The sequence below is a fragment of the Sinohyriopsis cumingii genome, chromosome 6 (genome assembly GCF_028554795.1).
Source record: "Sinohyriopsis cumingii isolate HCF-2022 chromosome 6, ASM2855479v2, whole genome shotgun sequence".
Lineage (NCBI taxonomy): Eukaryota > Metazoa > Mollusca > Bivalvia > Unionida > Unionidae > Sinohyriopsis > Sinohyriopsis cumingii.
Window position 1 is genome coordinate 146086879 of NC_142966.1, and position 13768 is coordinate 146100646.

The 13768-nt window shown below is 34.0% G+C and overlaps 2 protein-coding genes across 2 annotated transcripts in view; both read right to left on the reverse strand.

Moving 5' to 3' along the window:
* The window catches only part of LOC149798210 (ran GTPase-activating protein 1-like), a 110902-nt gene that overhangs the window by 75852 nt on the left and 21282 nt on the right, over positions 1–13768 (reverse strand). The window contains exons 6-7 of the mRNA XM_089963296.1: positions 7190–7348; positions 1748–1861 (exon numbers count right to left, since the gene is read on the reverse strand). Of these exons, the coding sequence (XP_089819422.1) occupies positions 1748–1861; positions 7190–7348 (273 nt within the window). The remainder of the gene's footprint in view (positions 1–1747; positions 1862–7189; positions 7349–13768) is intronic.
* LOC149798211 (E3 SUMO-protein ligase ZBED1-like) lies at positions 10505–13692 on the reverse strand. The gene is made up of 2 exons (XM_089963295.1): positions 11645–13692; positions 10505–11147 (listed from the first exon to the last, which is right to left on the reverse strand). The coding sequence occupies exons 1-2, from the start codon at positions 12974–12976 to the stop codon at positions 10650–10652; spliced, it is 1830 nt and encodes a 609-aa protein (XP_089819421.1). The 5' UTR covers positions 12977–13692; the 3' UTR covers positions 10505–10649.

Consider the following 13768-nt stretch of genomic DNA (forward strand, 5'->3'; position numbering starts at 1 on the left):
GATAAGTGGCAGGTCTGTGAACTACAATGAATCTAATATGAAACCCAGGGCCAAATCAAACATGAATAAGCCAGTATCTGGATTTCATTGCAATGATCATAATTTTGTCATTTTTGCTATTATTCTGCAAGTCCATAAGGGTCATTTCAGTAAGATTTGCTGTCAGATCATAAGGGTTGGAAGGTCTGCCAGGAGATCAAATATGCAAGAATAATGGATACTGCAAAAAGCAGGTTGTTTGAATCCACTTTCCTGAAAACAGTTGACCAAGCATGTGATCCAAAGATGTTTTTAGGAAATAAAGGTAATATATACAAGAAATCAACGAGCTTATTATAATGATCTTAAATTACCCACAAGCCCATCATACTAATATTCCATGAAACATGACAAAACACGGTCCACAATTAAATTTGAAGGAAGCAAAAATGATTTTCAAGGACTTTAAAATTAGAATGTCAATTTTCAAGATTGTTAAAGAAGCCTAGAAAACCCCTTAAAGTGGTTCTAACTGGAAGAATGTAACTCAAGAGATATCAATATTTATGGTCCTTTTTACTGTTGAGAACAGACTGCTCTAAAAAAAATCTTTCTCATTATTATTTATTATATGTAAATTTTCTTTTCTTTCTAAGTTCATAGAGAATTCATATTAACATTTTAAATATTTGCAGAATCACTGTGCGAATTTACTCTTTAAAAAGCATTTTGCAGGACTGTTGCAAGCACTATTACTACTACTAGCTAGTATATTTGATCCAGAATCAAATATGAAATCTGTTCTGCACACAACATTTTGTTGGCCAGTCCAATATACCTGTCTTGACCTCACCCATGTATAGATCCTAGAAACTTGTGCTCCTCTTCTGACACTCACATTCTCATTGCTCCCACCGTTAAAATGATGTCATACGGACAATATCCTTTTGCATGCCTGGGCCCAGTTATGTGGAATTGCCCACTGATCTGAGACACAAGGACCCCGTGTTCTCATTCAAGATTGCTCTTAAAACTCAACTATTTTGACAACAAGGACAGACTTAAAGACTTAATGTTTACTTCCTTAATTAATTTCACAGTGTTTGTTTTTGTAATCTTATCTTTGTACATGTGTTTATATGTTATCTAATACTGTCAAGCACTTACAGCTTCTAAGAAATTAGGCACTGCACTAAGTATACATAATTATCATTATTACCATCATGAAAACAAGTGAGGTAACTACAATAAGGTCCAATTACTTACCTTAATTTGAGTTGCCTCCCTTGACATTTTTTTCTTTCCAAGGTAAGTGCAGCTACACTATTACCATTCTTAGGAACACAAACCACATTTGGTAAACGAGAATGGACACTATGCCATTTACTTTGTAGCTTGATAGTGTTTATTTACAGATAAGAGTTAATACATACATTTTAACTCAAAAGAATAAACAAGAAATTTTAAATTTTGGACTTCATCAGCAATGTTATTTTATGCTCACCCTGTCCTTGTGTGTGAATCCTCTAAACCACAAGGGCATTCTATTAAAAGTAAGGTTTGGTCAGAAGATGACTTCAGCATCTCACAATTATAGATTGCAATTTTTGAGAAACTAAGCAAATGAAATACTGTACAATTATGATTCCTAAAATGACAGCATCAGAAATGAAGGTTTTCTTCTTTAAAAAAAGGACAAATGATGAGAAAACCAATCTTTAAATGATAGGTGTTTTTGGATACAAATGTAAAGAAATTGTTAACTTACCCTCAGTTTCTCATGGGCAGGTGCAAGGGCTTCAGCTATTGCTTTTGCTCCACGAGTTCTGATCAGACAATCTCCAAAGTTGATCACTTCCAGGTTTGCTAGTTTTACTAGGACCTGAAATGCAGTTATGAACATGTATTATTTATTTACTACAAGTGTGTGGACAGAGAATAGAAATATACCTTTCTTGCCACAAAACAAGAGTACCTTGAATAGCATAATATACACTTGCCACATATTAAACAGTACTTGATAATTAACACTTTTGCACAGAAATATTGTTTTCTTATTTTCAGAGTGACATTAACTTGTGACCTTATTACTCCAACATCAAATGGGTTCTTCCTTATCCCAGGTGCAAGTTTCAGTCAATTACCTTGACCTTTAATCCCAAATCAAAAGTATTCTTCCTTACCCCTAGTGCAGGTCATCAAAAAGTTTAGCTGGAATATGCTACTATAAACCAATTTTACTGTGCAGAAATCATTTCACTTCTTTCAATCGGTGACCTTGACATTTGACCTGATGACATTAAAATAAGGGTTTTCATTCACACTAAGTTCAAGCACACACAAACACAAGTTATTGTACAGAAACCAGTTTTCTTTCAGTCACAGGGACCTTGACCTTTGCCATTTTGAGGAGGAAATCAATGGGGTTCTTCCTTACACCAAGTGCAAGCCATCCACAAATTACGGCAACCACAGATAGTGAAGAGCTCAAGTTATTTTACAGAAGTTCTTTCAGTTAGTGACCTTGACTTAAAATCCTTTCACTCTGAAATTGTCTGGATTTTCTTCCTTATCCCAAATTCAAGCTCTGCACAAAGCTTGGTAACTGTAAAAGACAGTAACCTTCACCATTGAGGTTTTGAGCCCAAAACGGTAAGGGTTCTTCCTTACTCCAAGTAAAAACCATCTACATAGATAAACAACATCGTATCATAACATCCAGTCTTTTAGCAGATGTACAAAAATGAAAGTTCATTTCTTACATACTAAAAATCTTGGATGCCTGCTTAAAATTTAGTTTAATCAAATATACTGATTAAATGTTTTATTTTCCTGTATGGCTATTATATTTTAAAATACATCAGGCATTTAGTGTGTAGTATATCCACCCAAATAAGATAAAATGCATCATCATCTCAGTGTAACATAAATCTGGAAATAAGCATGTGTGCATATTTTTATATATAAATATATCATCTTCACATCAGTGGTAGACAAATAGTTATTTGCTACAAGTATTATATTGGATCCATGGCAGTTAAGTGAGTAGTATGCCAGACTCACAGACAAATGAGAGCAGGTTAGAATCCTTCTGGGTTACCATTGTGTGTCCTTGGGCAAGGCACTTTACTCCAATCATATCAGTACTGAGTAACCTAAATGTGCTGATGTGCCACATAGCACCAAACCAAACCAAATAATCTTCCAAAATAAAAATATTAAGGAATAATCTGTATTGGCTTTTCCTTCTTTGTCCATAACAACAAAAAAATGAAAACAGTTGATATTATTGACAAAATTTAAATAACTCAGATGATAACTTTGAAGACTAGAAATTGTTTTTAGTGGTAACCTTACAATATACTTACTATAATAATGAACACAAAATATCTAAACACTAAGTAGTGTAAATTTCTAAATACTATGTAACACAATGAATATATTGACACCATAGCTTGTACTCATATTCTCAATGCATTAAACCTGAAATGATCATCCATCTAGTTCACCATGACAGTTTTTATTTGTTCTTTTTCATTTAATGGTGTTTGTCAACAAATCTGTTCCAAGTAACAAACTGCACTTGACAATCCTCTGCATGATATACTATGAATCAATTTAAATTCAATTGATACAATTTAACGTTGGATAAAAAGTTTATATTCATGGGTACTTAATATTCTGGATCTGTAAAAATGGTAAAATATTGAGTGGTGATATATGTGTCTCGATAAAAGATATGATCATTCACTTCCATGCATTAACAAGCAAACAGGATTAATCACTACTACAGTAATTGGGTTAATTAGGTAAATTATCAATTGTTAATGGTTAGCAAAAAAATGCACGCATATCAAACACCAACCTTTCGCACATTAACAGAAGCAAATAGGTAAATTTCCTTGCTGTAATTAAAAGATCAATTAGTTCTTAATGACTTCTGTCACAAAGCTCTTGACACAATGAAGGATTCAGCCCTTAAACAAAGCCAATTACAGCAAAACAGGATTTTTAAAAATAAAAGCTTTTCTATTTTCAATATACAAACATCTCTGTTCAAGTCAGGCTTCACTTTTTGAACTATCACAATACTGATGATTGTAAATACTCTGGAAAAGTACATAGTAAAAACTACTACTTAAGGGCCTGCCTGCTTTGAAGGAGTCCGGTTTGTTGACTGGCTTCTGATACCATGTGAATTCTACATGGCTCGCTGCCCCTTACAATTCATGGACAGAAAGCAATAGTGCGGGTATTTTTAAAGCACATTGCAAAAAGAGACTGCTGTCTCTTTAAATAAAATGGCATCATACCTTTGTGCAAGCTGCATGCATGAAACCCTAGATCAATCTGCCAACAAATTCTTCAAGAAGGAATTCAAAATCAAGCTTTCATGCATGTTATTTGGCTCAGGCAATAATTCCTCAGTCAAATAAATGGGAATGCAGTGGGCATGTACAATCAGATAATGACTTAACATTTACTCTAAAACCAGTTAATGCAAAGTGGACTCTCTCCACATATAACGAAGTAACACTTCAGACAAGTGTGATTAAATTGGATTGTGAAAAAGTGGGACTGATGATCTGCTGATACAGTATTTACTGAAATATATAAAATATAATTAGCAATAACTATTTGCTGTTGTCTTCCATTTGCTCAGTGTAATAAAAAATGAATAGTAATTATCAACAGAATAAATACATTTGTGGAAACCTTTTTTTATTCACTTAAACAACCTATATATGAATGAGATACCGTAACTTCTTCCATAATAATCTCTCTATTCTGCAAGAAACAGTGTCTAACATTAAATATTCCTGTGTTTTCAAGATCCATACAAAATGGATATTTTCATGGATAAAAAACTACTATTATTGAAAAATAGGTGTACTTCAGAAATGGCCCACACCATGACTGATGTTTTACATGTTCGCAAATTTCAATGGTTAGCATTAAATTTTACTGTATATTCGTTACTAAAAATGGATACAATATTTGCAATTATGCATTTATTACTATAGCAGCAGGTATTCCTTACATTAGTTTTTAAGTCCACAAAATTAAGCATGCAATTTAAATCATAAATTTCCATTATTTCCTCATCTTTCATAAATGCAAAACAAATATATATATATATATATATATATATACAGTGGAACCCCGCTATAATGTAATAATTGGGGTCCAAAATATTGGATCGCGTTAATATTGGGGTCGTGTCAATGCTGGTTTTTTCAGAGAACAACTCATTGGCACATACACATGTATTCATGTCTAATGTATATGATGAATAAGGTATCAACACCGTTTACTATCATGCCATCGTGGCATGCAGTTCATCTATAATGCATGTAATTCCACTGAAAAATTGCACACAGATTTACAATATTCAATAATTTTTTCCCCAGATCATTGAGCCTGAATTCAACGTCTAATATAAAGCATGAACAGAGTATCAACACCATTTACTTGCCGTCTGATATTGTACTGCCAGGGCGTGCAATTAATTCATAATATATATAATTCCATTGCAAAAATTGCATACATATTTAAACTATTCATTAATTCATTATGTGTCTGAATTCAACGGGAAAAATTAACAGTAAAATTAGGTAAAGAAAGACGCAGCACATATACAATTCATTACGTTCCAAGGTCTATGAACGGTGTCTGTACAAATTTCATAATGCTAAAATTTTCTCATATGCATTTCTATGAAAATTTATCCACTGCAAATTTCCAATAATGAGCACTTGTAAGCCAATTCGTTTCAATGACTATACAGCAAGAATAATTAACAATCAACACATGCTTTCAGCGTGCATATAACTTTTACTTCAGATTTTGTGAATATCGAAAGAAACGTGTGAAAACTAATATACTAACCATTGTGCAAAGTGCAGAGAATGGCTTGCGTTTGTGAACTTATTTTTCCATAACGGTAAAATATTTTTATAAAAAATAGGAAATTAATAACAAGTTCATAAACAAACACCATACCCAAGTAAAACCAGAGAACTAAGTGCAGTAGGCCTGCAATGGTCACGAGTCACTTTTCTTTAAAAAAAAATAAGCTGAACGCATGTACAATTTTATACCCTTTCAATTTCCAGCTAATAAAGCGGACATTATTTACTGGTCAACTGATTGTGTCTAATAACACCGCCAAGCCTTGCAAACATCTTGGCGGTTTTTGTTTTTTGGTGTTCATTAAACTGTGAGAATCTTTTATCAACCACTACATTGTCTGCAGCCTGGTTTTGTATGCAGTTAAAGAATAAACACATGTTGGCTATTGTTTGAGCAATGATTGTATACAGAATTAATTGAAGACAATCACAAAGACAACTTACTGGCTTTACTCATGGACCAGTAATAAGTAACATTTCCGATAATGTTTATTTTGGAATAACACTTCAAGAACCTGGTGATATTGTTAAATTTCAGAAGCTATGCCACGATCGTATTATATTAAAATTCATACGCGAACTCTTCCCCAAAATGATAATAAATGTTTGACACACTATTTCTCGCACTTAAAAAATATATTCTTTCCCGGTATGAGAAAAATACACACATATACATGTATTTAAAATTTCAGGAACCACGCCACGATCATATTATATTCAAATTCATGCATGATCTTTTCATGTGCGAATGAATATACAAAATTTTGGGAGCCACAACCAAGTCATATCATATTTAGCATTATAGCGGGGTTGCACTGTGTGTGTATATATATGCGTGTGTGTGTGTGTGTTCAATAAATACTGTTGCTGAAGAAAGAAAAATGTGCAAAACCTCTCCATAACTATCAACTGTACACACCTGTACCAGGTTCTTGGTTGGTTTTGGAACACTTGGTGTCACGACAGAATATGATTCAACGAAACTATTAGTATTACTTCAACATGGGTTTACACCCAAAGTCTTACCTTAAAATTAAGAATACAATGTGATAACTAGCATTACCTTGTTTACAGGTTATTTTTAAACACAACTATTGACAATTCTGAGCAAGGGCATGACTTTGATCAAATGATTATCAATGAGTTTAAAAATCTTTGGAAAAATCAAAATGATTGATTATCATTCAGAAAGTAATGTCACAGTTCATTTCTTAAATAATCTCTCAACATCTGAGTTTTTTATGATGTGAAGGGTTATCTTTAACAAAAATCAAGAACAAGTACAAGCTGTGACTTACTTTTGACATGGTCTCTGCCCCTTTTTCTGTAAAGGTGTTATCATTTAGATTGAGAATACGTAATTTAGGATTGTTTTCAAATGCTTCTGCAAGAGCCGCAATTCCTGGTGGGTTGATTCCATTCTGTGGCATTGCTACCTCTTCTAATGTACCTATAGCCTGGAAAGCAACAGAATTTAGATGAGATTGTAATTCCAATTAATAACTGAAAATAAATAAATTAAATCCATACAAATATTTGACTCCACAATGATGTTTATGCTAGGAATAAGTAATTCTCAGGTAAACATCCTTTATAAGAAAAACTATGACACATTTTCAGCATCTGAACAAAGTTCAAATAATCATTTCGAAATAACTAATTTTGTCAAAAAGTCGATTACTTTAGCAGCTAACCAATCAGAAATTTGGTAATCCTTGTTTCTCTATAAAATCCACGACCTGAAGTCATTTCATCAGCATGTTTACTTCTATATGAAACTATGTAATGTGTTTACTAAAAAGAAAACATCTAAAAGAACAAACTATAATGCAGATCAGTATATAATATATTATTTACTAAATGACTTTTACAATCTGTAATCATGAAAATTAACAAATATAATATAGATATACATAGCGGAAATGGACAAACAGCATAATAAAATGATCAGTGACTTGACATTGAAGAAAAACATTACTTTTGATGCACAAGATGTGTCAATTCCTGAACTAAGGCATAAATGGGCAATTTTGTACATTCAAAGAATAACACTTAAAAGCATATGCAAAACCTGGTTATGTAAATTTCAAGATGACAAAATTAAGCAAACCAAGTCTGAAACTTGACTGGTCTGTTCACAAATCTTACATGGGCACCTATCTGCATTGTGAAATTTTATATATTGTAACGGCCAAGCTAGCTCCTGATAATACTATCTTGGAGTATCACACCAGGGATGAGTATGCTTCTTATCAGCTGACTAAGGAGGGGGAGAATGGAGTAAACTCGAACTCTTGATTTCTTTTCAACCATAACACAAGATGATTCATTTATTAAGAAACAGCGAATAAAGTCAGTTTATGACCATGACAGTCTTGTTGTTTTTGTCCTAAGCCAAAATATTATCATTGTTTGAAGGTACTGTATGGTATATGATAATTTCATGCAAGGTCAGGATACACATTAGCACTATGCTATTAGTTCATTATATTATTTCTTCTGATGAGTGAACATTATATTAGAGTTACCATATGTGGATTTAGTTGCAATAAAGGTTACTACAGAAGAGAAACTATGACTTGATTGTAATTGTTAAATGTAAAAATCTGCAAGGAAAACACTTGCTTGACTTTACACCTCAACTACAGCGTAATACTTATTTGAAGTGAACTGGCATAAATGGAAGTAAATTGGCTGTCAAGTCAGTGAGGAAAACACTCACAATGACTTAGACAACTAATAAATTATAAAATAGACACATAACTTATGTTTTATAGATTGCTAGAATAATCAAGTATTGTTGAATTGAATTTAGAATGTCAAGTCGGTGAGGAAAACACTCACAATGACTTAGACATTTTACTTCCCTAAGAACTTTGTTGGACCTATAATTTAAGAAAAAGGAATTATATATTTGTAATGTAGCGAAACTTTTCTGTATGTCTTTAGCTTCCTAAAACTAATTAAATAAAGAAAATAAATAAAGAAATGAATAAAAGTATTGGTTTGTGAGGACAACACTCACTTGACCATATAACTGAATTTCAAATAACAAATGATAAAACAATATCTATTTTGCTTGTAAAATAAATTAGAAAAGACTAGAATGTGTATAATTTGAAAAAGAGAAAGGAATTAAAAATAATAAAAAAATAACTTAAATAAAAATTGATTTGTACTTAAATAAACTTTCTAAAAATATTTACTGTCCAAAATATTGCCTAAAGTTACATAATTCTCTAATAAACTAAACAAAACAAAATTAAAAAAAAAATAAAAAAATAAAACTCACAATAACTGTGATGTACTTAGTTTGATGGCTGCTAGCTGACTGACCCCTCTCAAGCAGCCCACAAAGCCTTATATACTCCTGACAAAACCCACAATACCCACAAAACCCACAGTCTTTGTTGGAATGTTCAAACCATCATGCGCTAGTATTGCATGCGTATATTTAGTTAATTTTCACAGTGATTATTTATGGAAATTACAGCTGGATATTTTACACATTGCTACATTGCGAATGAATTGCCATAAGTAAAAATAGAAAAAGAAAAAAAAAATCAGTTTTGTATTTCGCAGCACATACCGTGTTAGTCTGTTGCTATAGTAATGGTTCGGAAACCGTGTTATGCACTCTTGCAATATTACCGAGGTAGACCGCATGAAAGGGTAGTCAACACTTATATGTACCAAAGAAACAAAGAAGAGGAAAAACAAACTTAAATGCGATGACGTATACAAATGAAACCCCAGGGACTATAAACACATTGAGTATGTAGTGTACAGTAGGGGTGAAACGACACGCCTGTGCCACGTATCAATACGATACACAGCTTACGATACGATACATATCGATACATGTATCAAACTGAAAATGGGATTATCACAGTACATTTGATTAATCATGTGAATGTATATGTTGAATGGTATTTTCAAGTTCAAACAGTGTCAAATATGCAATGTATCAGCAGTGAGTCACCTTGTTAACTAGATAATTCTGCCTAACAGATGCACAGGACTATTACAAGTTTTGTGTCTGATTCATCATGCAATAACATACTGCAACACAATAACACACTAAAAAGTACATGTAATACAAAAATACAAAATAAATTTAAAATTATTGGGATTCAGAAATAATAATTATGCAGTGTTAAACCTGAGATCTATTATATCAATCTATATTACACAAACACCCAACTGCAGTGTAAAAACTGAGATCTGTTATATCTATCTATAACACATACAAGCACCCAACTGCAGTGTCAAACCTGAGATCTGCTATATCAATTTACAACTTGCAAGCACCTAACTGCAGTATTGAACCTGAGATCTGCTACATCCATCTTTATCACACAAGCACCCAACTGCAAACAACGTTGGTTGAGCCTGAGATCTGTTATATGAATCTATAATACACAGCACCTAACTGCAAATGTTGAACCTGATATATGCTATATCAGTCTATAACGCGCAAGCACCTAACTGCAAACAGTGTTAAATGTAATTTCACATAAATTGTCATGTGTATTTGAATTCAATAACCGAATTAAAGAAAAGTTCATGATGATTGAAAATGATATCCTCATCAACATAAATGCGTTTTCCAGAAAATGAATGAGTCTTCTTAAGTCACAAACTCATTGTTCTAAACTATCTGGCAATTGTGATGACTCTGTAAAAGGCATAAATGAACTGAATTAGATCATTCTGCATAACATATGCACAAGACTGTCAGACTACTCGTCACAACTTTCAAAGTTTCATATTCTTCTTCAAAAAAATCAAAATATCCACATTCTCCCCAGTCAGAGAGGCTCTTTGTGCTGATACAACATCTCCAGCAGTTGAAAAGACTCTTTCAGATGGCACTGATGTTGCTGGAATAGTCAACAACATCTTGGCTAGTTTGGCCAGCAAAGGGAATGATGTTTCGTTGAATTTCCACCACATCAGTGGGTTGTCACCAATATGTATACTAGATGTCTCATTCCTATAACGTGTTATCTCTGTGTCAGCCCTCTGAAAGAGGGACTTTGATGGCTCCACCTTGACCATGTACACATCTCCAAAAAGATCTTCAAGTGCACCCTTTTTCACTGGAGGCTCATCAACTTCAACCTTCGCTGTTGCTGCTGGTCTGTTATCTCGTTCTGCAACTTGTACTGCAGGAAGCTGTGGTAGTGGGGGAAGACTAGATGGTAGTACATGAGTGAGTTCATCAGTCTTCTCTGTCTTCACTACTGTTTCACACTGTAATAAAAATAAAAATTATATAATATGTACTCCTTAAGTTAATACGAATCTCGCAATTTTATGTTAATTAACATTTTAGCATTAATTCACTGGCATTTAATATAAATAAAACAACATGATTTTATCAATATAAGATCAATACTGAATATTAAGAAATATTTGTGTATATGAAGTTATGAACTTCAAACAATGAAGTTATGTAATAGTTTGTGTGTTTGCTCTATGTGTGTGTGTGTGTGTGTGTGTGTGTGTGTCAGTGTTTCAGAGGGAGATGGAGAGAATCGGATGACATAAGAACTTTGAAGGTGACTCTGGGGCATACCAAGATCAGTGGTGCATCTAGGGTAACCTTTGGGGACAAGTGTCCAATTTTAGCTACCAAAAGAAATTTCATATATCCTTAAAATCTTGAAAGGGGACAATAATATTATGTTATACTTTAACTGCTGCACGTAGATAACACAACGATACTCATATGTAAATTTTTGACTTACCTCATTGACCTTCACTGTTTGCATGACAATGGAAGCATATATTTGGATCCTTGTAGCATCGTCTACATCAGTTAGAGCCCTAAATCTTGGATCTAGGGCACAACTCTGCAACAGAAACTGCTGCGTGTCCTTGTCATTGTATCTTTTGTCTAGGTCTTGGGAGATTGCCACCTTGACTGCCTTCACAAGTGCTGAGTCACTTTCTTGCACTTCCATTGCACTAATAATATGATGTTTAAGAGGAAAAATCATTGATATGGTAGGTGCTGCTTCATCGCACAATATCGTTGTAATGGTTTTCATTGGTTTGAGCAGTTTGAGAATATCCTCTGCATTTGATACATCATCCTCTGATAAAGTGTTTAAGTCCGTCTCCCTCTGTCTGATTTCCTTACTTAATAGAGTAGCTACAATGGCAGGCTGCTGCTCTAAAAATCGATCAATCATATCATAAGAACTATTCCAACGTGTCTGGACATCTTGGATAAGTTTGTGTTTAGGAAGCTGCAACAGCTCTTGTTTGGATTTCAGCAGGGTAGTAGCAGTTGTACTGCGATGGAAAAACGAGACAATGTGCCGGATCCTCCCAAGAAGGCGTGACATCTGATGAACTTGCAACCCTCTCTGGGTTGCTAGATTTATAGTATGTGCAAAGCACTTGATATGTGGTGTGAACTTTGCCTCTTGAATAACAACATCCATGTTAGCAGCATTATCTGTTACTGTGGGGAGTAACTTGTGGGGCCTTTCCAGTTGCCATTCCTTACTGGCATCAACTAGTACTGCTCCTATATTTTTACCAGTGTGAGACTCGTGTAAAGGTCTCGTCTGAAGAACAAAGCTTTTCAAGCACCATTCCTTATCAATCAAGTGAGCTGTGATTGTTATGTAACTCTCTGTAGCCCTTGAAGTCCAACCATCTGTAGTAATGGCCACTGATTCTGCCTCTGATATGGTGCTTTGCACTTCTTGTCTGGTGTGAAGGTATAGGTCTGGGATAACTTTCTCTGCGAAGTGTGTTCTTGATGGGATGATGTAGCGAGGTTCCAGGGTACGAATCAGATTTCTGAAACCTAGCGAATCAACCACTGAGAAAGGGCACATATCATGTGCAATAAACATCGCTATATGCTTAGTGATTGTCTGTGATCTTTGCGATGATGGAATTAATGGAGACTGAAAAACTTCAGTCAATCTGAGCTGACCAGTGGTTGTTGGATGTGATGGCTTAGGAGTAGGAGAAACACTGACCTTGGGAGCTGAAATCTTGTCATCTTTAAAAGGAATTCCAATGGCAATGGTTGGGTGGTGCCGTTTTAAATGTGTAGACATATTTGTGGTGTTTCCAGTATTCCTAAGAGCTGTAAAACACAGTTTGCAAACACACCTGGACTTGTCTACTTTTCTTACTCCATTCTCATACTCCACAGGATATCCAAAATAGTTCCAGGCCGATGATCTTCTAATCGCAGGTAACTCGAGTTCAATTTTTTTCGGCCTTTTGCGTCTGCTCCATTTGACCGGATGTTGGAATCACCTTGGTCACCCCGCTGTTTGTAGTTCATTGCATGAAAGCATCCCAAATGCCTTAGTGATTAAGAATAATCATAAGTTCTATCACCGGTTCCACACCCATACCGATAGTTTAGTCCCACGCAAAGAGAAAAGAATTGACACTTACATTATTATAATAATTTTAAGAAAAAAATTTTTCCTTCAGAAACTATTATTAATTTATGTCTTTGATTATATTTTTAAATTATGGTATTATTTAAAAAACAAAAAATAATGTAATTTCCTAGTACAAGGAAACTCTTATCTATAGAACTGGTCCGGGTGCGGGAACGGAGATGACTAACTGAATCTCACACGCTATATTTCCTGTGTATACAAAACAACTACCGCGACAGTTTGGTCTAATGAGCTCCTAATTTAATTATCATAACTGCTGAAGATTTATGTAGCTATTATAAGGTAGATATCGTTTTGTATCGATTCTTCACCTTGTGTATCGATATGTGTATCGAAATGGCAAAAGTATCGATGCATCGATGAATCGTTTCACCCCTAGTGTACAGTCTTAAGCTGTTAACTAGAAATAGCCATTAATCAAATTATCAAGGA

Excerpts from the sequence above, each read along its gene's own strand:
- LOC149798211 (XM_089963295.1), bottom strand. The coding sequence starts at position 12,976 with ATGTCTACACATTTAAAACGGCACCACCCAACCATTGCCATTGGAATT. Across the intron at positions 11,148-11,644 it reads AAACAGTGAAGGTCAATGAG|TGTGAAACAGTAGTGAAGAC; the intron begins GTAAGTCAAAAA and ends TTTTTATTACAG.